Raw genomic sequence first — 27,769 nt, 5'->3', positions numbered from 1 at the left:
TAAGGCTCGGACATAAGGACCAGACTTATAAATCCATAAAATTACCTCTACAATGGTATTTGGAACCAGGGTGACCGCGTGCAAAGTATTGTTTGCAGTTTTGGCCTCCCCAGTTCCTAAAGAATTCTCGGTTATTGAAGTAGGTACAGAGATCAGCTACATACCTGATCCCAAAGGATAGAAAATGAAAGCAGAAGAGTGAAAGGTGACAGAATAAAATGTTTAAAATTAAAGAAGGTCGGCCACACTGAATTCAGCGAAACATTTCTGCGATGTTCAAAATTCAGGCACTAGGAAAATAGGAAATGCAGGAAAAATGTTTTAACTGAAGTGGTAGTGGAATTAAAAAAAAAACTCTAATAAATTTTGATCAGGAATTATACAGGAGTTTAATGCCAAATGAAATTCAGATTTATTGGAAATGCCAGAAATTAATTATAAGTTGCTTGTTAGACCGAAGGTGTCCATTCAGACTGTTATTGTATCCCATTGTATAACATTGTGATTTTTTTAAAAGGATGGTGAATTGAGTAAGAATTCCATTAAAATGAAGCACATCTTTTGGACCATTAACTGGTTTATTGATAAAATTAATGAATGAACAATACAACACCAGAATGATACATAAAAGACCACACATCTTTCAGGCACCTCTGATGATTTCACAATACTCCAAAGTGCCATGCAGCTGATGAACTGCTATAGTGCTAATGGAAGAAAACATAGCAGCAAAGTAACATTTAACAAGGTTTACAAACAGGCGATGAGAAGGAGCAATGGTCAGAATATCATGGAAATCTCCTGGATTTTCACTTACTATTGCACTATCACTTGCATTCACTTCGAGGTGGCAGACAAAACTTTTGTTCAATGCCCTATCTGAAAAATGACACATCTGTTCATAGAGCACTTCATCGGAACTATATTAGGAAAGTAAAGAGGTTTCTAAACTGAATAGTGGAGGCCCTGGGTCAAATGTTGAAAGATATGACACATCAAAGAGCAGAGAGAAGATCTGAGAGGGAAGTAGTAATATGGGGAGCAAGGTTCAAAGAATGGCAGGGCATGACAGAAAAAAAGCTTAGGAATACATCAACCAAAACTAGATGTTACAGAGATAACATGATGACAGACTAAAGCCTTCTAATCTGAAAGTGCACAGCATTCATAACAAAGTAAACAAATTGTTAATGAACTTTAGACAAATTGTTTTAAAAATTCATCCACAGGACATGAGCATTGCTGATATGGCCAAGATTCATTGCTTATCCCTAGTTGGCCTTGGTGGAGGTGAGCTGCTTTCTTGAACTGCTGCAGTCTATTTGGTGGAGGTACACCCACAATGCCATTAGGGAGGGAGTTCCATGATTTTGATTCTGCAACAGTGAGGGAACAAGAATATAGTTTCATGATGAGTAGTTTTGATGGAAACTTGTATGGTCTTGTTCCCATACATCTGTTGCCCTAGGTGGTAGTGGTTGTGTGTCTGTAAGGTGTTATCTATTTCTGTAGTGTATCTTGTGCATAGTACATACTGCTGCTGCTGAGTGTTGATGGAAGAGGGACTGAATGTTTGTAGATGTGGTGTCAATCAAAAGGGCAACTTTGTTTTTGATGGTATAAAGCTTCTCGAGAGTTGTTGGAACTGTACTCATCCAAGCAAGTAAGGAGTATTCTATCACACTCCTTACTTATACCTGGTAGGCAGTGGTCAGGTCTCAAGAGCCATGAGGTGAGTTTTTTACTGCAAGATTCCCAGTCTCTGACCTTATCTTGTAGCCAAGCATTTATATCACTTGTCAAGTTTAGTTTCCGGTCAATGGTAACCCCAGGAAGTAGATATTGAGATAGTTAGCATTGGTAATGCTATTGAACATCAAAGGTGATAGTTAGATTCTCTTTTGTTCAAGATTGCGATTGCCTGGCACTTGGCTCATGCAACTGTTGCTTGCCACTTAGGTATATTGTCCAGGTCTTGCTTTATTTGAACATAGATTTCTTCAATATCTAAATGGTGCTGAACATAATGCAATCAGCAGCAAACACCCATTTCTGACCTGATGATGGAGGGAAGATCATTGATGGAACAGCTGAACATGGTTGGGCCTATATCATTACCCTGAGGAACTACTACAGAGATCTCCTATAGCTGAGACAACTGACATCCAATACCCACTATCCAATCTTCCTTTGTTCCAGGTATTACGTCAACAGAAAGGTTTCCCCTCATGTCCATTAACTCTAATTATGGTTGATATTACTCTTGGTCAATAGCAGCCTTAATGTCAAGGGCAGTCATTCTCACTTCATCTCTGGAATTCAGCACTTTAGGTCATGTTTGAACCAAAACTATAATGACGTTAGGAACTGAATGGTTGAATTACTAATGATTGAGAGGAGACTTAAGGGTCAGTAATTGGCTGAGTCAGACTTGACTTGCCTTTGTGCACAGGATGTACCTGGGTAGTTTTCAACATTATCAGGTTCATACTAGTGTTGTAACTGTGCTGGAAGAGTTTGGTTAGGAGCACAGCATGTTCCGAGGCACAAGTCTTCAGTACTAAGACTGGAACTTTGTTATGGCCCATAGGCTTTGCAGTATACAGCGCCTTCAGCCATTTCTTCATAGCACTGGAGAGAATCAAACTGACTGAAGACTGGTATTTGTGGTGCTCAGGACCTTCAATGATGCCATAATCAAACATCCACTCTGCATTCCAGCTGACGATTGTTTCAGATATTGCACCTTGTCTTTTGCATTAGCGTGTTAGCCTCCTCAACCATTGCCATGATCGGATTCAAAACCAGGTCCCTAAAATATTGCCTGGATTTCTGGATTATTCGTCAAGCAACAATACCACCGCACCATTGCATTCCCCTAAATACACAAGTAACTGATAGTCATATTGGAGGCATGGCTGTAGGATGACCTGAATTATGTCCTGACTCTTTGGGAGAGCATATTACAGTCAGCAAAATTGAAAGCTGGATAAAGGTAATACTGTTAATCAAGGAAAACATTTATGCAATAGTTAGAGATGACATTGGTTCAGGAGATCAGGGTGTAGAATTGACTTCTATGGAAATGAGAAATAGTAGGTGAAAAGAGTCACTGGTGGGAATAGTCTACAGGCTGCTGAAAATAATTTAGGAGTCAAACAGCCTACTTCTGTTCCCATTTTGTACGTTGATTTGTACTGTATAAAATGATACTGGCATATAACAAGGACAGTCAGATCTTTGTGACTATGCTGGCTATTCGAATGAGCTGAGATAATGGGAACTGCAGATGCTGGAGAATCCGAGACAACAAAGTGTGGGGCTGGATGAACACAGCAGGCCAAGCAGCATCTTAGGAGCACAAAAGCTGACGTTTCGGGCCTAGGCCTAGGTGGTCCTAAGATGCTGCTTGGCCTGCTGTGTTCATCCAGCTCTACACTTTGTTGTCTTTATTCAAATGAGTTACCCATTTGCTCTTACCCCCTTGCACTTTCCCATTCTAATTTTCCCTTCATGCCTTTCTCGAATTTCTTTTTGAAAGTTTTTTTATTTAATTGGGTGCTCACCATCCTTTCAGTCACCATCATTCCAGACAAGCATCAAACATATGTAAAAAATCAATTTGTCATCCAAATAAGTCAATAAGAATACCATTCATAATTCACACATTTATTTTTCATTGAATGCTCTCAAATTCCACAAATGACACTATAATCAAATAGTGCTCTTTGCTGAAAGGAATGCAGACAGACTGAACGTATAAAACAAATCACAGGTGACGTTGACAATGAAATGCATGATGTTACAGGAAACCATATCAGTCCTACAATGGAAGATAACCATTCCTGCAGAACAGGCATTAAAATCATTCTCCACTGACCTGTATTACAGGTGATGACATTTCATTTTCACTGGCAGATGTTTTTACGACACCTGGTGAACCATCAATAGTTACAATAGAGTTGGGCTCAGGCTTCAGCTCATTCTTTTCTGTTGATGTTAGTCCAATCTGATCTTGAGAGGTGACACGCTGGGTGATGCTTGTAGCTGGCCCTGAGGGATTCATGACATGCCAGGAATCACATTTTTGCTCCCCTGGGTAAAACTTGATTTCTTCATCAACCACTTCCAACAATTGTGCCATTTTTAAATCATCAGCATCATGACTTCCACTTAACAGAGAATCCTTAGCAAGGACAAACATAGGTTAAAAGGCAATGTTAGTAGTTGTCAACAATATTACAATTTTTTCAATCAGTAACAATCAAAAGCCTTTATGAAACATTGGTACTTGTTCTGTTAAAATGTTTGAGTTTAACATGAACAGCAACGAATCAAAACTACACATTACATTCAACTGCACTGTAGCCTTACATAACCATTCCATCAAAAGTTACAATAGGAACATATTAACTAGCTCAAGGTCAAAGTGTAAAGTGAGAGCAGCTATAAAAATAATGTTCAAATTAGCATTCAGGATAAGACAAAGTGAACGCTTTCTACACATGCACTGTCCATTTGACATTATTGCTCAGTTAATACTATGAAATTCAGAAATAAGTACCTGTTGTACAATTCTTCCAAATTCCTCAACTTCAGCCTTCTCTTGTCCTAATTTAGAAGCGTTGGCATCTATCAGTTGAACCATTGGCTCTATTCCTGGAGGAATTCCATCCACAGTGCATGGAGATGCCAGTTCTGATTGGCCCACTGGACATACAGTATGTATAACAACTGGAGCTGCAATAATGGAATCCACTGCTGAAGTAACAGCATTGACAGTACTTGAAAGTGGATCATTGATCTCTTGCATTTTAGATGTGGCAATTATACCACCTGGAGGTTCAACCATAGTTTCTTCTATGACAAAGGCTTGGTCTGGAAGAAGCACAGCCACAGGAATAAGAGATTTTTCTGCTGGTTCTTCAGTGTCTACAGTCAATATATTAGTATCTTCCATTTTAGAGGCTGCATTTGGAACATCTAGAGATGTCTCATTGGATTTTTTTGTTTCAGAAATTGCATTTGCAACATCTAAATTCATAGTATTTAACTCTTCTGTTAAAAGGCCTTCATCCTTTACAAAATAACTTGCAGCATTGGAATTTTCCCCTGGAGGAAAATCACCTACAGGCTCTGTATTGACATGTGCCACAGCACCTGAAGACTCAAAATTGGTCTTTTTTTCTGAAATTTCAGCTGTCGCAACTGTATATTCAAAATTAGGCTCTTTTTTGTCTAAGATGTCAGCCAGAGCATCTAAAGATTCAGGATTCAACTCTTTTTCCTCTGAGATCCCATCTGCAGCACCTGAAGACACAGATCTGGGTTCCTCTTTCTCTTCAGGGACATCGGCCACAGCACCTAGAGACTCAGAGTTGGCCTCTTTTCCGTCTAAGACCTCAGCCACACCCCCAGGAAACGTAGAGCTGGTCTCTTTCTCTTCAGGAACGTCAGCTCCAGCACCTGGAGACTCAGAGCTGGTCTCTTTCTCTTCAGGAACATCAGCTCCAGCACCTGGAGACTCAGAGCTGGTCTCTTTCTTTTCAGGGTCACTGGCCACACTCCCTAGAGCCTCAGAGCTGGTCTCTTTCTCTTCAGGGTCATTGGCCACACCAACTATAGACTCAGAGCTGGTCTCTTTCTCTTCAGGAACATCAGCTCCAGCACCTGGAGACTCAGAGCTGGTCTCTTTCTTTTCAGGGTCACTGGCCACACTCCCTAGAGCCTCAGAGCTGGTCTCTTTCTCTTCAGGGTCATTGGCCACACCAACTATAGACTCAGAGCTGGTCTCTTTCTCTTCAGGAACATCAGCTCCAGCACCTGGAGACTCAGAGCTGGTCTCTTTCTTTTCAGGGTCACTGGCCACACTCCCTAGAGCCTCAGAGCTGGTCTCTTTCTCTTCAGGGTCATTGGCCACACCAACTATAGACTCAGAGCTGGTCTCTTTCTCTTCAGGAACATCAGCTCCAGCACCTGGAGACTCAGAGCTGGTCTCTTTCTTTTCAGGGTCACTGGCCACACTCCCTAGAGCCTCAGAGCTGGTCTCTTTCTCTTCAGGGTCATTGGCCACACCAACTATAGACTCAGAGCTGGTCTCTTTCTCTTCAGGAACATCAGCTCCAGCACCTGGAGACTCAGAGCTTGTCTCTTTCTCTTCAGGAACATCAGCTCCAGCATCTGGAGATTCAGAGCTGGTCTCTTTCTCTTCAGTGACATTAACCACAACACCTGGAAACCCAGAGTTGGCCTCTTTTTTCTCTGGGACTTCAGCCACACCCCCTGGAAACTTAGAGCTGGACTCTTTCTCTTCGGGGAATTCAGCTCCAGTGTCTGGAGCCTCAGAGCTGGTGTCTTTCTCTTCAAAGCCATCAGCCACACCCCCTGGAGATCCAGAGCTGGTCTCTTTCTCTTCAGGGACATCAGCCCCAGTGCCTGGGGACTCAGAGCTGGTCTCTTTCTCTTCAGGGACATTGGCCCCACACCCTGGAGACTCAGAGCTAGACTCTTTCTCTTCAGGGATGTTGGCCACAGCATCTGGAGACTCAGAGCTGAGTGCTTCCTCTTTATTGACTTTGAGCACAGCATCTGAAGACTCAGGGCTGGGTTCCTCTTCAGCGATCTCAGCCACAGCATGCAAACACTCAGAGCTGGGCTCTTTTTCCTCTGGGACCTCAGCCACAGCACCTAGAGACTCAAGTGTGGGCTCTTTTTCTTCTGGGAGGTCAGAAATAGCACCTGGAAAGTCCAAATTGGTCTCTCTGTCCTCTGGGCCCTGAACTACAGTGCCTGGAGACTCAGAGGTAGGTTCTCTCTCTTTATGGATGAAAGCAACAGGCCCTACAGATACAGCTCTGGTCTCTTTGGGGACTTCAGCCTCAGCATTTAAAGACTCAGGGCTGGGTTCCTTTTCCTCTTCAGGGACCTCAGCCATAGTACCTGAAGAATCAGAAGTGAGTTTGCTGTCTTCAAAGACATCGATCCCCCTACTTGAAAACTCAGCATTGGACTCTCTTTTCTCAACGGCCTCAACCACAACAAATGGAGTCTCAGTACTGGACTCTTCTTCTTCCTGACCTTCAAATAAAGGACCTGAACACTCAGCACTGGGTTCTTCCACTTCATGAACTTCAAACATTGCACCTGACACATCAGGATCAGGCTTTTCCTCCTGGCGAACTTTATCCACAGAACCTGCAGTGTGCAGATCTTGGTTTGAAGAAGAAATATCTTCAGTTCCTAAAGTTTCAGTGGTAGGTTTTTCTGTTAAATGGACTTTAGCCACAATATCTAAAGATTCAACATTAGATTTCTCCATTATAAGGACTTTAGTGATAACATCTGAACATTCTGTTCCAGGCATTTCTAAATGTCCAGCCGCAATTTCAGTGTCTTCATTCTTCTCTGCTGCATCTTCCTCATCTTCAACCCGTTCTTCAGATTTCTCTTCAACTGCAATTCAACATTCTTTACATTATTTTTAGATAACATTGAAAGAAAAGGGTTCAAATTATTTGAGGCGATATTCTCTGAAAAAACATTTGCATCTATGGAAGTAATTTGGTTTCTTTCATTTTTATTTCTTTTGCTAGAATGTTTAAACCAATGTTAATACACCATTATTTAGGCTTATGAGTTCCTGGAATTTGTGAATCAAGTTTTGGAAGTATAATTTTACTCTAATAAGAGAATTGTAAATTGGATTGATTAGTCAATGAAGGAAATATATGAACAACATTGATACAGTACTTGCTTTTAAAGGCAGTAATGAAAATTGATTTTAGCCCACTTAACATTTAAAAAGTAAATATTAAGAATTAGGTATGCTATTTTATAAGAAATGATCAATTATTGTTAAAACATCAACATAATTTCAGGCTTAGATCTTAAAGAAACTTATATTTATGGCTGTTTCAATTTACCAAAGACCAACTTAACAATAAGTTACTTCTGAAAGTAATGGTAAATCTTTGTTAGCACAATGACTTCATCAGTGATTTATCAAACCTAATTTGTTCAGCGTTTGTCACTCGGAGAGAGAAAGAACTGCAGAGGCTGGAGTCAGTGTCAACACAATGTAGAGGCGGAGGAACACAGCAGGTCAGGCAACATCAGAGGAGCAGGACAGTCGATGTTTCGGGTCAGGACTTCTGAAGTGTTCTGAAGAGGAGTCCCAACCCAAAACATTGACTTTCCTACTCCTCTGATTGCTGCCTGACCCACTGTGTACCTCCAGCTCCATAATGTGTTGACTTATTTTGTATTTGTCTTGTGTTATTCGACAAAAGTTTTAGCTTCCTCTACACTAATCTACTATTTGAAAATTAGCGCAACGTCAGGCCTAAAAAAAAGAAATTAAAATATGATAAAGTGTGATGACGTCCAGCACATTTATCACATCTGCGCATTTGTAATCCAATGTGATACAATTAACAGGCTTCAGTTCTGGTGAAACCTTATTACAATCATGTCAATTACTGCTTTTATTACATCTTTTCCATAGGAACACGGTTAATTGCAGCATATGAGTCAACAGAGTGCACAACAAAACCTGTCAGGCCACAAAACTTACATTATTGCTTACACTCAGCATACAAGTTCACCTACGCATCCCCTTTACAGACACAACTTGCATTAGTGGTTGGCCTCAATTTCTCAGCCCACTGTGTGTGCTTGATTTACTAAAATCTTGTAATTGAGTAGACAGGATCCAGCAGGTTATATAGGCTGTGTTGCAAAGAAGCACAGTTGTTTAAGACTGTGCATCAGATGTCAACAACTTTTCAAATGGCAAGCCCACACACCGATGCCTTTGGCTCATTTTTATACTCAGTGTATAAGTTAATCTTTTATTTATTCAGGAATTTTTTGAGACATCAAAATTTGATTTATGTGCTGACAACTATCCCATTGCCAAGTCTCATTGAGTTAATTGAGCATATTCGAAACTGCATTCGATGGGTTTTGAGCTACAAATCAAGAGAAATGAGGATAGCATGAGATGATGTAGCCAAGGTTGAAGATCAGGTGTGATCAGGTGTGTTACCGGAAGATTGGAGGGAGGCAAATTGTGTGCCTCTTTTCAAGAAAGTTAATAGGGAAATCCCTGGAAATTACAGACCGGTCAGTCTTACGTCTGTGGTCAGCAAGGTTTTGGAAAGAATTCTGAGGGATAGTATTTATGACTATTTGGAAAAGCATAGCGTGATTAAAGGGAGTCAGCATGGCTTTGTGAGGGGCAGGTCATGCCTTACAAATCTTATTGAGTTCTTTGGGGAGGTCACGAGACAGGTTGACGAGGGTTGAACAGTGGATGTGGTGTACGTGGACATCAGCAAGGCATTTGATAAGGTTCCCCACGGTAGGCTCATTCATAAAGTCAGGAGGTATGGGATACAGGGTGATTTGGCTGTCTGGATTCAGAATTGGTTGGCTGACAGGAGGCAGAGAGTGGTTGTAGATGGTAAGTATTCTGCCTGGAGGTCAGTGCTGAGTGGTGTCCCGCAGGGCTCTGTCCTTGGGTCTCTGCTTTTTGTAGTTTTTATAAATGACTTGGATGAGGAGGTTGAGCGGTGGGTTAGTATGTTTGCTGATGACACAAAGATTGGAGGTGCCGTTGATAGTATCGAGGGCTATTGCAGGCTTCAGCGAGACATTGACAGTACGCAGAGCTGGGCTGAGAAATGGCAGATGGAGTTCAACCTGGATAAATGCGAAGTGATACATTTTGGAAGGTCGAACTTAAATGCTGAATATAGGATTAAAGGCAGGATTCTCGGCAGTGTGGAGGAACAGCGGGATCTTGATGTTCAAGTGCATAGCTCCCTCAAAGTTGCCACCCAAGCGGATAAGGTTGTTCAGAAAGCATATGGTGTTTTGGCTTCCATTAACAGGGGGATCGAGTTTAAGAGCCGCGAGGTTATGCTGCAGCTCTACAAAACCCTGGTGAGACCACACTTGGCATATTGTGTCCAGTTCTGGTTGCCCTATTATAGGAAAGATGTGGAGGCTTTGGAGGGGGTGCAAAGGAGGTTTACCAGGATGCTGCCTGGACTGGAAGGCTTGCCTTACGAGGAGAGGTTGACTGAGCTTGGACTTTTCTTTCTGGAGAGAAGGAGGAAGAGAGGTGACCTGATCGAGGTGTACAAGGTAATGAGAGGCATGGATAGAGTCGATAGCCAGAGACTTTTCCCCAGGGCAGGATTGACTGCCACGAGGGGTCATAGTTTTAAGGTGTTAGGAGGAAGGTATGGAGGAGATGTCAGAGGGAGGCTCTTCACCCAGAGAGTTGTGAGCGCATGGATTACGTTGCCAGTGGTAGTCGTGGAAGTGGAGTCATTTGTGACATTTAAGCGACTGCTGGACATGCACATGGACAGCAGTGGATTGAGGGGAATGTAGGTTAGGTTATTTTATTTTTGGATTAGGATTATTCCACGGCACAACATCTTGGGCTGAAGGGCCTGTACTGTGCTGTACTTTTCTATGTCTATGTCCTAACTACGCTACTAAAATGTAGAATCATCCTTAACACATTGGTATCTCAATCTATCTTAAACTTCAACCTCAGCGAAGCGTTTTGCATGAGAGAAGTGGTATTATTCAACTACTATTACTTGCCTGTACAGAATAATGTTTGAACTGTTCTTAAAAATTAATGAAATTCAGCTATGTTGAGTGCACAAGAATCTATTACTAAAGTGGTATCCAATTTGAAATGTTTAGGATTAGCTTGGTTTAGGATATCACCGTGGTAGTAAAGATTAGAAATAGAAATGCAAGAATAGGGAGTGGTCATAATGTTTGGGTTTTAAGGAAATGCTCTAGTCATTAACTGAGCAGAAGTAGCAAAGACTGAATGTGTGGCTCGTGGCCTGGAAAGTTGTCTTGGTTCGGTGATGGCATTCTTTCTTCCATGTCAAAAACTTGTGGACTCAGGTTCTAATCCAGACACTTCAGCACAAAATCCAGGTTGATACTCCCCATGTAAAACTGAGAGAGAACTGCAGTGTCAGCAATGTTGTTTTCAGAAAGGATATTAAACTGAATTCCTATCTTTTTCACATGAATGCAAAAGATCCCAAAGCACTATTTGTATGAAGAGCAGAGAAGTTCCCTGAAGTGTCCTAGTCTAGAGATTATTCAGTCATCATTGCAGTGTTATTTGTGGGACATGCTGTATGCAAATTAACTTCCACATTTTCTACATTATCACAGTGGCTACACATCATAAAGTAGCCCATTGAAGTGATGCACTTTGAGATGTTTCAAACCGTTATGTTATTGAGTGGTGAGGAAAAATCTAGGGGTCAAATAGTTACTACTGTTCTGATTTTATACATTGTTAGTAGGCTTTAAAATATACTACATATTTAAAAATACTCTGAGGACAGGTGTGGCGCTGGCAAAGAAATATGTTGTCTATCCCCAGAAGCCTTCCAGAAGGTAGTGATAAATGGCCTTCTTAAACTGAAACTGATATGCTGCAATATGTCTGCTGTCCTTCCAGATGAAGACCATGACTTTCATTTGGTACATTTGATAGGTTCCCGATTGATATGACCTTGTCTCAAAGATACTTTTGAAAATGGGATACCACAGATAGTTATGATTTGATAAGCTGCTAGTTCAAAATTTCATCTCCTTTTGTTTTTCTCTACCTATGATATACATTTAGCTTTTAAAGGGAGTGCATACCTTGCCTGGTTGTGCCATTTGTACTGATTATGGTTGAGCTTCTCCCAGGATTCAGAGATCAAAATCAAACTCCTGAGTGAAGCCTTCAGAGGGCTTTGTATCATTTCCTGTGATCGTCTTGACAGTGCACCTCAGACTCAAGTTCTTCATGGAAAATCACTTTAGTAAGCAAATGTCAGAATTCAGGTTAAGTGAAGAGCCCGTCTTAGTTATGACAGCTTCAAGATGTGTGAATGCATACCACCTCAGTTCAACAGCCGAGTGATTCGTTTTTTGATCTACCACCTAAACTTTAGAAGTTTCTGAAGGCAGCTGATGTGGAAGTGATTGAGCTTCCTGGTATGGTGCTGACACACAATTCAAGTTTCACTTGTGTAGGGCAGAATAAACAGGACTACCATTTGTAGACTTTCAATTTCATACACAGACATATTCTTCTCCAACCCCTGACTAATGTTGAAAGGCAATCAAAGGCTACACTTGCTTCAGTGATTTATGCTTGCATCGCATCATCACGCAGACTGCTCAAGCATAAGCATGATAAGTATAGTAAGTAAATTTATCCCTTGCTGATAGATACTAGGCTGAAGACTCGGGCCTGAGGTAAGAATTTTATGAAGTAGGCTGGTATATTATTTCAGTTTTCTTCATGCTGAGTGTTAGATTGAAGTTGTCACATGCATTGGAAAACAAGTTTAAACGACATTGTACGCCCAACTCTGAACTGATAACTTGTGCGGGATCATTGGCAAGCAGGAAATCAGTCAGTCAGAAAGTGCTGGAGAAACTCAGTAGGTCTGGCAGTACTGACAGAGAGAAACAGAGCTAAAATTCAAAATGACTTGTTTTCAGAAGATTTAAAACATTGATTCTGTTTCTAATGTCTACAGATGCTGCCAAAGCTGCTCTGTTTCTCCATCACTTTCTGTTTTTATTTCAGATATCCAGCATCCATAGTATTTTATTAGGAAATTGCAAAGCATGTCCTGAAGAGAATTTGATCGCTGTTGCCATTGTCACAGATTGAGTACTTCTCATCCATGAATTATCTGATTTCAATGTCAGGATCACAGTTCTGGAAAACATCAGAGAACATGGCAAAGAAAAAACATTCCTAAGAGGATGGCATCAGCAAGTGACTATAACGCATTTAGGCAGAGAGTTCCAGCATTTTGATTGAGGAACAATGAAGGAATATGGAAATATTGTTTTGTCATCAGGATAGTGTGTTCCTTGGAGTGAAACAGGGAAGTGGTGCTCCTTATGTCCGCAGCCCTTGATCTTTTAGGGGCTAAAAATAACGAATTTCAATTGTGCTTTCAAGGGAGGAATGGTGAGTTTATTGCTGTGCCTCTTGAAGATTGTACACACTACACCCACTATAGCTATTGCAAGATGAATGAATGTTTTAGTTTGTGGATGGGTTAGTCAAGTAGGCTGCTTTGTCCTGGATGGTGTTGAACTTGTTGTTGCCAGGAAGTTGTACACATCTAGGACAGTATTCTATCACACTCTTGACTTTTCCCTTGTAGGCATTGGACAATCAATTGCTAGTCAGAAGGTGAGGTACTTACTTTGGAATTCTCAGCCTCTGACAGTTCTTTGAACTACAGAATTTAGAAAGAAATCATAGAAAAGAATCCGTAAAGCTTTGAAGCAGGCCTTCAGCCCATCGAATCCATACTGACCCTCCAAAAGCATTCCAAGCCCCAACCCAATTCACATAACCCGGCTTTTTCTCATGGGTAAGCCATACATCCCTGGACACTATGGGCAATTTAGCATGGCCAATCCATCTAACCTGCATATCTTTGGACTGAGAGAGGAAACTGGAGCACCCAAAGGAAATCCATGCAGACATGGGGAGAATGTACAAACTCCACACAGTCACCTGAAGCCTGGAATCGAACTCGGGTCACAGGCACTATGAGGCAGCAAGGCTATCCATTGAGCCAACCTACTGCCCTGGTCTAATTAAGCTTCTGATCAAAGGTAGCTCCTAACATGTTGAGGATGAGGAAATTCAGCAAGACTGATATTGTTGAATATGTGCCAGTTCTTGCTGAGTCGCAATTGGCACTGAACTTGTGCAATTGTCGGCAAGCATGGTACTTCTGACCTTTTACTGAAAGAAAGGTCTTTGGCAAAGCTGCTGAATGTAGTTGGGCCTAGGACACTACCCTGAGAAACTTCTGAAGTGATATTCTGGGGCTGAGATGATTGACCTCCAAAAATCATAAGCAACTTCCTTGTGTGAGGTTCAATCCAACCCCCTTCCTCCCACCTCAAGCCGTGCCTCCATTTCCTACCTACTAACCTCATCCCGCCTCCTTGACCTGTCCATCTTTCCTGGACTGACCTATCCCCTCCCTACCTCCTCACCTATACTCTCCTCTCTACCTGTCTTCTTTTCTCTCCATCTTCAGTCCACCTCCCCCTCTCTCCCTATTTATTCCAGAACCCTCTCCCTATCCCCCTCTCTGATGAAGGGTCTAGGCCCGAAACGTCAGCTTTTGTGCTCCTGAGATGCTGCTTGGCCTGCTGTGTTCATCCAGCTCCACACTTTGTTATTAGTGAAGAATTTTCCTTTGATTTCCCATTGACTTTAATTTTACTAGAGATCTTTGATGTCACTCTGAGCTAATGCTGCTTCAATGTCAAGGATAATCATTTTCATCTTAGTTCTGGAATTTTGCTTTCCTGTTCATTTTGGAGCACAGCTGTAATGAGTTATAGAACCCAGACTGAGGATCAATGATAAGGTCATTAATGTGCCATGTGATAGCACTGTGAACGACACCTTCTATTTCTTTGCTGATGGTTGAGTGTGCACTGATGGAGCAGTAATGGGCCAGACTGGAATCACCAGATAAAAGTTTAATAAAAACAACTCACCTACTAATGAGTACTAAACCTAAAATACGAAGTAGCTTTGAAGGAAACAGCAGGCTAAAGATATTTCCATCTCATCAACTAAACATCCTGGTCTTGGTGTGAAAACATCACAAAGGATTAGTTAGTATTAATACATTGCTTATATCATTCAAAACAAAATTAATGCTGTTTAAGTTGAGTAAGAAAGGCAACAAATTTATAAAACAATTTGTGAAAATAATTTATGTAGAAAGATTCCTTTACCTTTGAGGAAATTAATAGTATGGAGCAGATTCTGTTCCTTCTCAACATCTACATTGTAGTGATTCATATTTTCATAGTTATGTTCCAAATCTTCAATCACTGATGCTCGCGTCGCCTCTGAAAGTCTAATTATAGAAGAAACCTTACTAATTACATTCAAACTGGTTTCTTAAATTGATAATTGGTAAACTATTGTATGTACTTACTTAGCTATCAATATCTTTGCATTCTGGAAAGGAAAAATAATTAAACTGAAACTTTCTGATTGAAGTTCTACACAAGGAAAACAGGCGTAAGTTAAATATTAAAATATATTAATACCTGCAGAAAGACTGCCATTTGCGGTTCTTCCAGTGACTGTAGTGCAGATTCTACAAGCTTAGACATGGATTGTATACGTTCGGCATATGATTTAATCAAGGACTTGCAGTGGTTCATTTTTTCATCTTGTTCACTTGTGATTTTTTGCAACATCTGTTGTTTTTTCCCTTCCAAGATTGAAATTAAGGAGTCAATCTTTTCACACACAATTTGTTTTTGGTTTCTACAGTTATCCTTTAAAACAAAAATAGGAACAATTCTTGTAGAAAATGACAGCACTTCGTATTTGTACAATTTCATAGAGACAGTCGAAATGGAAATCTCAATCTAACTGCATGACAAAATCACCTTTGAATATTCTCTGGAGACATTTCAATCAAACAGCTGACCGAACAGGGAAACTACTGGATTGATCTGGATTAATTAACTCTTTTCCTCCTTTTTTAGTTCACATATAGGATGGGGCATCACTGGCTAAGTGAACATTTATTGGCCATCCCTAGGACCCCTTGAGAAGGTGGTGGTGAGCTGCATTCCTGAACCACTTTAGACCATTTGTGTAGCTAACCCCACAATGCTGTTATGGAGAAAGTTCTCGCATTTTGTCCCAATGACACTGAAGGAACCAGTGATATATTCCCAATTCAGGATGTTGAGTGGCTTGGAGGCGAACTTGCGCATATCTGATGCCCTTGTCTGAATGATAGTAGTTGTGGATTTTGAAGATGCTGTCTAAGCAGCCTTGGTGAATTTCCGCATCATGGAAATATTGTACGTTACATAATGCTGCTACTGAGCATCAGTGGTGGAAGTAAATGTTTATGGTGCCAATTAAGTGGACTGCTTTGCCCTGGATGGTGTCTAGCCTCTTGTGTATTGTTGGAGCTGCACTTGTTCAGGCAAATGGGTAGTATTCTGACATACAGATGGAAGACAGGATTGGTTGACATGTGGAAATGTGGTGACTTGTTGACAGAAATTGAGAATTCAGATATTTTGATGGTCTATTTAATGAATGCTCTGCTGATAATTTAACCTTATAAAAATAGAGACAATGCAGGTTTTCATGAAGTTGGTATATCAGTTCCACATGGGATAATCTTACAGTTGTTTCAAGCACCAGAAGAAAGAAATAGTGCTAATGGTGTGAGAGGGAGGATGTGTAGATAGCAGAGATAGAATGTGTCCAGTTGCACAAGTAGTTAAGACATGAGACTTCAGTGTTTTGTACAGAGGAGGAATGGGTTAAATGAGAACGAGTAGTGGTATATATTGCAGATCTGACAGAGCCAGGCAACTTTCCCGTCTTCAACAAAAAACAAAGTTGTTAGAAAATCTCGTCAGAACCCTTCATCAAAGACCTGAAACGTTAACTCTATTTTCTCCTTCACAGATGCTGCCAGACCTGCTGAATTTTTCCAGCAACTTTGTTTTTGTTCCTGATTTACAGCATTCGCAGTTCTTTCAGTTTTTAACTTCCTCATCGCGTTTACCAACATATCTCCAAACATATCCAAACATACCAACATATCTGTCTACCTCCAAAATATCATCCTTACCTTCTATTCCAAGTCATGCCCCATTTTGAATAAGAAACTGTTTAAATTATGACATTAATAAAATTAATACATTTTGGGACCGATGCTTTAAATTGAGGATAAACATGGGGTCACGCAACCTGTCCTGCAGTTTGGCAGCAAGCTTGAGTGGTCTGATTGCTAGAGATAAAAGGCAGACTTAGGTTGCCTTTATCTTTCTCAGTGAAACATTTACACTTGAAAATAATGGTAGCAATCCCTGAGTTTACAATGAGTAGATTCTGAATCTGTCAGTCTCAGAAAGGTACTGAAGGCATTTCTTTTTCATTATTCATTCATGGGATGGGGGCATCGCTGGCTGGGCAGCATTTATTGCCTATCCTTAATTGCCCTGAGGGCGGTGAAGAGTCAAACACATTGCTGTGGGACTGGAGTCACACGTAGATCAGATCAGGTAAATTTCCGACAATCGACAATGGATTCATGGTCATCAATAGATTCTTAATTCCAGATATTTATTGAATTCAAATTCCACCATCTGTCATGGCAGGATTTGAACCCAGGTCCCCCGAATGTTACCTGGATCTCTGGATTAACAGTTCAACAATAATGCCACTGGGCCATTGCCTGTCCTGCATATAAACTGTCGTCATGCTGTGAACATTAAATTCTATAACGGAACACAGTTTGGATGAAGTAAAGGTATTTAGCATTTCTACCTGAAGGGAAAAAGGACAGAGTCATTGCGTCATACAGCATGGAAACAGATTCTTTGGTCCAACTCATCTATGCTGACCAGGTTTCCCAAACTAAACTAATCCCATTTTCCTGTGTTTGACCCATATCGTCCTAAATCCTTCTATTCATGTACGTGTCCAAAGTCTTTTAAATATTGTAAATGCACCTGCATCCACTGCTTCCCACGGCAGCTTATTCTACATACGAACCATCTTCTGCATGAAAAAGGTGCCCCTAAGGTCCCTTTTAAATCTTTCTCCTCACACCTCAATATTATGCCTTCAATTATTGAACAGTCCTAACCTCGGACATGGACCTTCGCTAATCTCCTTACCTATGTTCATCATGATTTTATAAACCTTTATAAGGTCACCCCTCAACCTCAAGGGAAAAAGTCACAGTCTATCCAGTCTCTTCCTATAACTCAAACTATCTGGTCCTGGTATCATCCTTGAAAATCTGGCATTCTTCAGATTAGACTATAGACTTCCCTATAGGATACAATGAATATCTTAAAGAAATAGGAGTTCTGTGTGGGCAAAAGTGCTGTTCTGATTTTGTAAGCCAGCCCAGCAAATTGTTGAAGGAATACAATCGCTAGCCAAAGACATGGACCCTCTGACATCTAAAGATTCCAAGAAATTTGTCTTGGCATGGCCAAATTAAAGAGGAATTATTTAGACAAACTTTATTGCTGGTCTACCCAAAAGCTGAGAGAAGTATCTGAGCTTAGTCACCTGAAGTTACTACTTGGCATAAGAGAGATATGGGGACCGATTTGAAAATTGGGAGCACTAATTAGTTATCAGCTCTTAAATTCCATGGGGACAGTGGTATGTTAATATAACTGGAATCACTCCTAAAATTTACGGTTGACTCCAAATTTATAATTTTATACGTTTTATACGTTTGTTCAGTAAATGTCTTAAAATGGAAAATCTTGCCATGCCATACTGTCAGCTGGTTACCAGAAGCTCAAATCTCTTTTTAAGATTTATAGATACCGACAAAGATCATAACAAAATACACATTGTAGGTACAGGGTCAAAATCTTGGTATTTCCTGGACTATGGATACGTCTCAACCACAGACCACAATGCTTCCAGAAAATTCACCAAAATCTTCTCAATGGCAATTAGGGATGGGTAATGTACTTTGAAACTCATATTGCATTCTCATGCATGAATAATAATAATAGAATAATTGTCTTGCAGCTCACTTTCCAATTTACTCTTTAATTCCCAGTTTAACTGACACAAATCAGCCATTCATCTGTCTTACCACAGTCCCCACATTAGCATTCTGCATCTACCTAATTATCATGGCAACCCTTGTTTGCTTACTGGAGATACAGCTCTCAGTTATAAATTTCACCATGTGTTCCAAACAAATTCCTGTAACAGCAGCATGCCTCTCATCTTCACATTTATTCACATTACTCCTCTCATGAATGATGAATGATGATTTATTGTCACTTGTACTCTACAATGAACAACACAGTAAATTACAGTGAAAAGCTGCAACTATCACCGCATTCTGGCACCATTTGGTTAAGAATAAAAAGATATAACTGAGAGTGAGTCCACCAGGAGTTCTGAGCCTGGAGCCATCTGACCAATGACACCTGCACAGCTACCCCTCTGCCGTCTTGCCGAACCCACCAACTTCAGACTTGCTACTCTTTGGGCACCATCACTTCATTTCTGGGCCCAGCTCACCAATGCTGGACTCACACACACCCTACAACCAGATGTTCCCAGATCAGTTATCATCACAACCAAGAGCTGCCAGTGCTACCTCAACAATAACCAGGAGACCATGGGTTCCAGACTTTCTACAACCGGGAACTGCCACCACCGCCTCACTGACAACCAAGAGTACCTACTCTGGGCCTACTACAACCAAGAGCCACTGGCTCTGCTGCTGCTGCCACCACCTCAATGATGCCTTGTGCCCCCACTCTGGGTCTACCATGACTAGGAGTCCTTTGTCTCCACTGGAGCTGTCAACTCATTGACATGTGGAGTCCCCGCTCCAGGACAAGCACAGCACTGCTACTTCAGCCACCACCTCCCCAGTAACCATGAGTCCACACTCTGGGCCTACCACAACCAGGAGGTTCTGGCTCTATGGCCAGGCCAGGCTGCTGCCTCACCAAGAGTCCCACTCTGTCCACCCTTTTCCCTGATGTCACCTTCCCCACCACCGCCAACAGGAAGAAGATGAAGAAAAACTGAAAGAAAGAAGACAAAAAGAGTAGGGAAAGAAGGGAGGAAGCAACTGGTCTGGAGCAGCTGGGCCCGGGGGCCCAAATGCTGCCAACCTTGCTGGTGCCACTGTCTTGGACATGTCTTTGCCGTTATTAAAGCATCTCCTATACAATTTGGTCTTTCTCACACTTTTTGCATCCTAACTTCCAAAGAAATTCAGTGATTGTCTTGCCAAAGTGTCCTTACATTCTTATTTACCTCATACAGCTCCTTCAAGGAATGCTTTTCCACCCTCGATGCTGGGTCGAATGCTGGACCCATACTCACCCCACAACGCAGAAGTCCCCAGCTCAGTGAACACCACTGCAAATTATCCTCCCTACTCTCTCACTGATTTTCTTTCCCTCTGTGCTTTAAATTCCCAAACCAAAACCACCTATTTCTAATTTTGTGACATTTTGTACCAACATTTCTATGCCACCTGTCAGTGAAACGTTCATCCATTTTGGAATCATCCTGGGTCTTTAGGTATCTCACTCTCTCACGTGGCATTTTTAAAATCTCTAACAAAAATTTATTACATGCAAGATTGCAATTAAATGTTTTAAATTGTTTGGAGGTTCATTGACATTGTATTCATAATGATTGGGTAATAAAAAGGGTTCTTCTGCTGTTAAATTATAGCCCTTAATTTCTACGGAAAATTTAATGGGTAAACATAACAGGTTCTTAAAACGATTGAAATTCCTTGCTGGTAAATGATGTGCAAATCAAAAGTACGATTGCATAAATTGACCAGCAAGTACTGGAGATTTGAAACTCTCAGCACCTTTCACAATCCTATAATTGACATGCTTGATGTGTTCTTTAATAACAAGATTCATCCTTAATGCAATATTGTTTTCCAGCATAATCCAACTCATAATGTAATTAAAAAGCATGAGCTCTCCTTGAAATTAATTGAGCACATCAGTTTGCCTGCAACCTTTCTGTAGATCTTGTGCGTTGGAGCATTCACAGCCTAGGTTGATGTTCAACTGTTCCACTGATTAATGTGTAGAATGACCACATTGGAACTGTGCAGATGGTTGCAATTTAATTTGCTTCATTTTCAAATCTCAATGATTATGATGGCAAAACTGACATATAGAGAAACTATAAGATCTAGAACGTGGATTTAAGTAAATTACTACCTCGATATTTTTGTTTGTTTCTTCCAGATGAGCGATGAATGTTTGAGTTGCATCATTGGCTGCAGCAAGTGCTCCAATTTCATCATTAAGTTCACACTAGGAAACAAAGACAAGAAGTCCTACATTTCAGTTCAACATTTCTAAAATGTTCTTAAATATTCAGCAATCTCTGCATTGAGTGACCATATTTCCTTTTGTGAATACTCACTAATTACTCATTTTCATTAAATGAAAGGCCCAACAGCAACAGACAGAGAACTATGCTGTACAAACTTTCAACTCAAAATCAAATGATAGAACGAGCCTTTGGTTTCTTCCTCTGCGTCCTTCATTTTCAGCTATTTTCAGGGTGATTGTTATGTTTTCATAAATAGATGCAAAGTATCTGCCAACTCTTAAGTTCCAATTATTCATTCCTCAGCCTCATCTTTTAAGGGGCCGATACTTAATTAGGCCTTGTGATCACATGGGCTGCTTTCAACTCAGCCAACCCATTTTCATGCCCTAGTTGTCCCCATAAGCAGCTTTTCTTTTTCCCCGGCTCACCATTATCCATATCTTTGTCTAGCAAACTGCTGTTTTCTCTCGCTGGGTTCCATCCCCACCTATCATTTACTACCACCTCATCCCTCCCTAGTTGTCAGCATATACACCAAACTTTTCTTGGTTAAAATCAATTCTGAAAAAAAAAGTCACTGGACCTGAAATGTCAACTCTGCTTTCCCTCCACAGATGCTGCTGTAGCATTTAGTGCTGTCGTGTTACAAAATGTAACAGACATCAGGAGGCATTAAAATGTAACAATTTTCTGCATTTGAAGGAAAAGTTGAGACACTTGAAATTGTGCTTAAATACGAGATTGTCATTTTAAAACAGCATGTACAGCTACTCTCGCTCAGTAGCATAGACTTAAAATTGATAATCACCTTTTGCTGTTTGTAGACAGTTAGAAGAGGGGCAACTTCACAATCTTTATGTGCACCAAAAACTTTGCAGAGTGAGCAGGTGGGGACCTCACATGACGTGCAGTATATGTTAATCTTTTCTTCATCATGTTCTTCACATGTTGGCTGCTCAGGTTTTGCGGTAGACCTAGATTGATTGTGTGAAAAATGGGTGTGACATTTACTGTATAAATTGACCAGTCAGTCTCAAAATTTTAAAAATTGCACCAAAGCTCACTTAAACTTATCACTTCAATTTCTATTCACTAAGATTAACTGAGTCCACAAAGCGCACAGTAAAATATATTTGACATGACTTTTGAGTGACAACATAGTATTATGGGGAGCAAGAGTGTTGTCCCGAGCAAAGGCCATTGCCAGATACTGGCTGAACTCCACCAGGGTCATCCAGAGGTTTCCAAAATTAAGATGTAGGTGGGATTTTATGTTTGGTAACCAGGGTTGGATACAGGCATAACCCATGTTGGTGAGGCAGTGCCCAGAGTGTCAATAAGGATGAAAATTACCACCAGCAGTTCCCCCACATTTGTGTGAGTGGCCATGTAAACCCTGGACTTACTACATGTCAACTATGCAGTTCCTTTCACGGGCTCCATGTTCTTCGACATTGTGGACACCCATTCAAAGTGTCGGAATGTGCATCGAGTTCATTCATCAAATACGGGGATGACGATCAAAAAACTGTGCACAACTTTTGGAATACATAGACTCTGGGAAGTGTTGGTCACAGATAACAGGCCATCATTTACAGCAAAGAATTTCAGTATTTCCTAAATTTGAATGGTATTTGAAGGCAGCCTAAAGAAACAGCCTACAGTTTCACTCGTTATGAAACTGTGCCCGTGCCTGTTTGATTGTAGGCCCAGTCCTCATGCACCTACAGGTTCAGTTCCAGCAGAGTTGCTAACGAGGAGACGAGTCCGCACGTGTGCGCATGTGCACGTGTGTGTATGAGTCCTTAGTGTGTGTGTTTGTGGTCAGAGTGAAACGGCATTGGAACATCAATGCTGGACACAAGACTCCACTAAGCAAGAAACAGGCTATTTCAGGGGACAAAGTTGGTGTCGGAACCATGGGAATGGCCCTGTCTCTGTGTAAGTGGCACAGTCGACATGCGATTAGGTCTGCTGACATGTCAAGTTCGGGCAGGTATAACAGCCCTGTGCAAGCACGTGAACCGTATGAAAGCTGCAAACTCGCAAATGATGCAGGAGCAACACATAGCGGTTCCTTGACAGCCTTTCCAACTGTTCCGGAACCCACAGGCTCTCCCTCTCCATCAAGCATTGCAGATAGCTCAGAAGCTGGAGGTTGACATGACAGTGCCTCTTTGACACCTAAAGTGGAGAATGAACTTCTTCTGAGATGCTCCAGGTGCAAGAGGCAAGGTTGGAAGAATCTGCCCGTGCTAAAATATCTCAGGAGGAGCTACAATAAAAAGCCTATGTCCTCAGACCCAGAGTGGGAGGGACATAGTGATTTGAACAAGGTCAGCCAGAGAGACCTCATAGAATATGAGTTCTCCAATTAGGGTGGTTAATCTGGTCCAATCAGGAAGCCCTGGTTGACAGATAGGAACAGGAATGTCAGACATCTTGTTCATTCTCAGAGACTGGCTCTGACAGAGTTGGATCAATGTCAAGGAATCTCCACATATAAATAAAGGGTGGCTTGGTGATGGGGCACCAGCCTCTGTGGAGTTACTTCACCATTCTTGATTATAAAATTGAACAAAAGATACCCTGTAATTTTGCATTTGATTTGCAATAACATAATTTTTACCTTGAAGACGCTTGTTTGTAAATGTCAATAATATTTTCCACTAACAAATTTCGCTGGAGTCCATAAACTCCATGTCTATCTAGAATAACCTCATGACGACAGGATGGACACTTGAAACGACCTCCTGAAACTCCAGCTGTGCCACGAGACTAGCAAAGGAAAATTACATTTAGATTACACCATTTGGGATTTGGACATCCAGCTCTTACAGCCAGAAACAGAAATTGAATAAAACAGCATTCATAAACACAAGTATGTTGGCAATGCATCAAATAAAACATTTTACAAGCATGCATTTGAATTTGCATGTCGCTGCATAAATTGTAGTAATGAAGAATAATAAAATGGCTTCCCTTTTTAAAACTTGGCTTTTAGTGAAATGTAAAGGCTAACTATGAAATGATAGAAAAGGATGACCAGTAAATTGAATTGAAATTTCGAAGTAGCCTAACTGTAATAACTTTAACATTATCATTTCAGACATGTTTGCTCATACATTGAGTAATGTCTTTTAAAAGTCATGTCTGTATTGCCTGATGATTCACTAGTATTTATCCGGCAGATGCATTTCAGTAATTTTAGGGAGGGATACTTGTAGTTTTCTTTTCTGTACAGTGATGAGTACTGATTGCTTTTATGGTGCTATAGTTGGGAAAGAAAGAATATACTTTGTTGGCATAGTGACTTCTAGCCAGAAAATAGTTACAGCACAGGTGGTGGAAATTCAACCTGTTGTGGCTATGCCAGTTCTCTATGAGAGCAAATTTTATTCTTTCCCTGCAGGACTTGGATTCGACCTACGCAATCCTAATGACTTATTAAATTGAAGTTAGTTATTCTAAAAACATTTTTGAATCAATTATCTCATCCATTTTCTCATTTGTCTCTGCATTCTTCAATAAGCGGAACAAAATCTTCAGCCCTGGCGAAGATAAAGACAGATTACCCATTAAACGTTTCACTGCTCACATGCTTATGGAAGGCTTTTTGAATTCCTTTTTATGTGGTCTTTCACTCTCTTCTAACGTCATCTTTGAGTTCGTTTTTCCACTTTTCTGAATTCATTGGAATTCAGCCTTCCTGGAGTATTGCATATTGATCACCAGGAATTTTTTTTTAAACTTTGTTTGGCCTGAAGCCACCTAAGCTCATCGAATCTGGAATAAGTCCGAAGAAAATTTCTGGGGTTACACCTAACTTGATCTCTGTTCATCCATTTAGCAGTTATCAGGCTTCTTGCACTCCTGGAATCTATGCTGAGAGCAGATTAAAATAGTTACAGAGGCTGATGTCACAAATCTGGCAAAACTACTTAGCTTTCAACCAGGATCTGGCTGTCTCCCAGCAGCCATTTTATTAGGGATTGCAAAATTGGCCCTTGTAGTAAAAGCACACCAGGTATTATAAAGAAAGCAATCAATTATAAATAGCTCTTTGAAACAAATTTGTTTATTTAAAAGGACTAAAATCATTTTTGTGATTATACATTCCACAGCATTTCTCTTTCCAACTAAGGACCTTCTACTTTGCAAAATTATAGAATATTTGAGAATAAAACTAGATCCAAAAAGTAAGCCATTACTCTGGGTTTCATGTTGAAGATGTGATAACTAAATAATTGAAATAAAGAAGTTTATACTCTGTTTTTAAGGCAGTCATACATATTGGCTGCTTTAGTCTACTGGTATCTCCTTACTGTTATCTACATTTCCAAGTTTGTACCATTTTAGAAACTTTGAAAATTTGACTCCAGTACACAAGTCCTAAATATTAATATATAATCAAAAGTAGCTGTGTCCCTAATATTAAATCGTGTGTGTGTGTGTGTGTGTGTGTGTGTGTGCGTATTCGGTGTGGCGGTACAATACTTCTTAAGTAGACTTTCACAACTATTTTCTGCTTTCCATCTCACAGCCAATTTTGTGTCCTTGCTGTCAACAGCCTTCATTCCCAGGGGCTTCAATTTTGCTAACAGGTCTATAATAAGGCACTTAATTAAATACCTTTTCAAAGGTACACGTACTGCATTCCTCATTATTTCAGCTACAAGCTTATGTTAGTTAGAGTCAAATTGCTTTCAACAAACCCAGGTTGGCTCTTGGTTATTAACCTGGGTTATTTCAAATGACTAATAATAGTTTCCTGAAATTTACTAAACAACATTAATGTAGTGACCCACAGTGACTAGTTTTATTGCTGTTGATGTTCAATAAATATGACAGTCATTCTGGAAATACCAAGTGTTCCATAGGTGCTTTTCAATCTTGAAGCACACATATTCTTTTTTATTTCATTATTTCTCAAAAGGAACACACTGTTAATCAAAATTAAAAGTATTTTTGAATCATATTTACAATTTAATATGAAACAACTACATATTTTTTAAAAAGTCCGAAGATAATTAAACATCCTTCAAAAGAGTGTTATATGTAAATATTGAGAAGTGGAGTTCTGGTTTATTCTTTAAGGATCTGCTAGTATTGAATTACTGTTAGAATTATTACATGTGGTGAAGCAGAGTGAAATTGAAATAGTTCTGGTTTCTTATTGTACTGAAGATACTGAAAGCAAAATTCTTCTAATCATCATTAGAACAGAGACCATCTCCCATCCCCGAACTCCAGTGTTTACATGTTAAGCAGCAATTTACTTCTATCAATCTTGCATCTCCACAAGTTTAAATTATGGCTTAAATATATTAATTCTTGATTGTTTTACATGAGTTTTTGAATTAGAGTACCACTACATCTCTTACCTGAGAAATGTCATTTGCACATTTTCTACACAGGTTGTGCTGACAGGGTAGGATCACAACAGGCTTAGTAAACATTTCCAAACATATTGGGCAAATCAGCTGTTTCTTCAGATTATCCATAGTTTGCGAATCTCTGTAGATTAAGCTATATTCCATTGAGATAGACATGTCAAAAACAAATTTGTCACAGAAATTTCAAGACTGAATGGTAGGATTCAGCATATGATTTTCCCGTTGTTTGTACAGATTCTCTCAGTTGAAAAGTATTTTTAGCAAGAGGCACAGAGAATTAGAAGCTTCGCAGTGCATTGCTGCGCTTCACCAATCTGTCATTGTGTTTAAATTTAAAGTTGCAGGCATCACATGTTGCGCAAGAAGACATGCCATTGCCCATATATGAAAAGTCTAGAATGCTGCATCAGAATCATCACACTCATCTCATGTTACTTCCATTCATATCTCAAGGGATCATAGCAATTTTAAGATCATGACTTTATAGGCCTTTAAGACAAAACATATTTATGGCATAAAACGTTACATACATACAAATTGAAATTGATTACCAGTTGAATTCCTCTTGCCAGCAGATCTATTGTATATTTATAGTCAATAAATTATAAAATGTATTGTACTAGATCAAATGTACTGTACTAGATCAAATATTCATTCTTTTACAATTCTGGATTTACAAACAATGTCCTTTATATTTTACTGCCCACTTCCCTCTCTGGTTGAAAACAAAGAACAAAGAACAGCACAGGAAGAGGCCCTTCAGCCCACCAAGTCTGTAATGACCACGATGCCTTTCTAAACTAAAAATCTTTTACCTGTACATGATTTGGCTCCCTCTATTCCCTGTGTATTCATGTATCTGTTGAGATGCCTCTTACGCTTTGCTATTGTATCTGCTTCTATTATTTACTCTGGAAGCGCATTTCAGGCACTTCTGTGTAAAAAGCTTACCCCTCACATCTCCGTTAAACTTTCCTCCCTTTACCTTAAAGCAATTGACATTTCTACCCTGGGGGAAAATAAACTGAGTATTATTAGAAAGGATACAAGTAGCATCCCAGAAATAGCTGTTAATCAGAAATTGAAAGGGAGAAAAGTACTCAAGAAAATGACAATTTCTGGAGAATTATAGAGAAAATTGTTGGAGCTGCAACTAGACAAGTCCCCGGCTCTTGACGGTTTTCATCCCAGGGTCTTAAAAGAAATATCTACTGAGATCATTGATACATTAGTTTGAATTTTCTGAAACACTATACATTCAGGGAAGGATTCTTTGGATTGGAAAATAGCTAATGTAACTCCTTTCTTCAAAAAGGGAAGCTGAAAGCAGCAAAACAAAGGTCAGTTAGCTTAATATCTACCATAGGGAAAACGTTAAAAGCTTTATTAAACATGTTATGATGTGGAGGTACCAATGTTG

The 27,769-nt window shown here is 40.2% G+C and overlaps 1 protein-coding gene across 1 annotated transcript; it reads right to left on the bottom strand.

The window, feature by feature from the left end:
- Positions 1-3,753: 3,753 nt before the first annotated feature.
- Positions 3,754-26,576, bottom strand: LOC125461577 (uncharacterized). The gene is made up of 9 exons (XM_059652631.1): positions 26,338-26,576; positions 23,583-23,731; positions 21,762-21,927; positions 20,836-20,931; positions 15,157-15,390; positions 15,042-15,064; positions 14,836-14,960; positions 4,565-7,452; positions 3,754-4,186 (listed from the first exon to the last, which is right to left on the bottom strand). The coding sequence occupies exons 1-9, from the start codon at positions 26,503-26,505 to the stop codon at positions 3,866-3,868; spliced, it is 4,170 nt and encodes a 1,389-aa protein (XP_059508614.1). The 5' UTR covers positions 26,506-26,576; the 3' UTR covers positions 3,754-3,865.
- Between the last annotated feature and the right edge of the window lie 1,193 nt (positions 26,577-27,769).

The sequence above is a fragment of the Stegostoma tigrinum genome, chromosome 19 (assembly GCF_030684315.1).
Source record: "Stegostoma tigrinum isolate sSteTig4 chromosome 19, sSteTig4.hap1, whole genome shotgun sequence".
Classification (NCBI taxonomy): Eukaryota; Metazoa; Chordata; class Chondrichthyes; order Orectolobiformes; family Stegostomatidae; genus Stegostoma; species Stegostoma tigrinum.
Note: the sequence above shows the minus strand (reverse complement) of the source record. Positions and strands in the feature narration are given on the sequence as shown.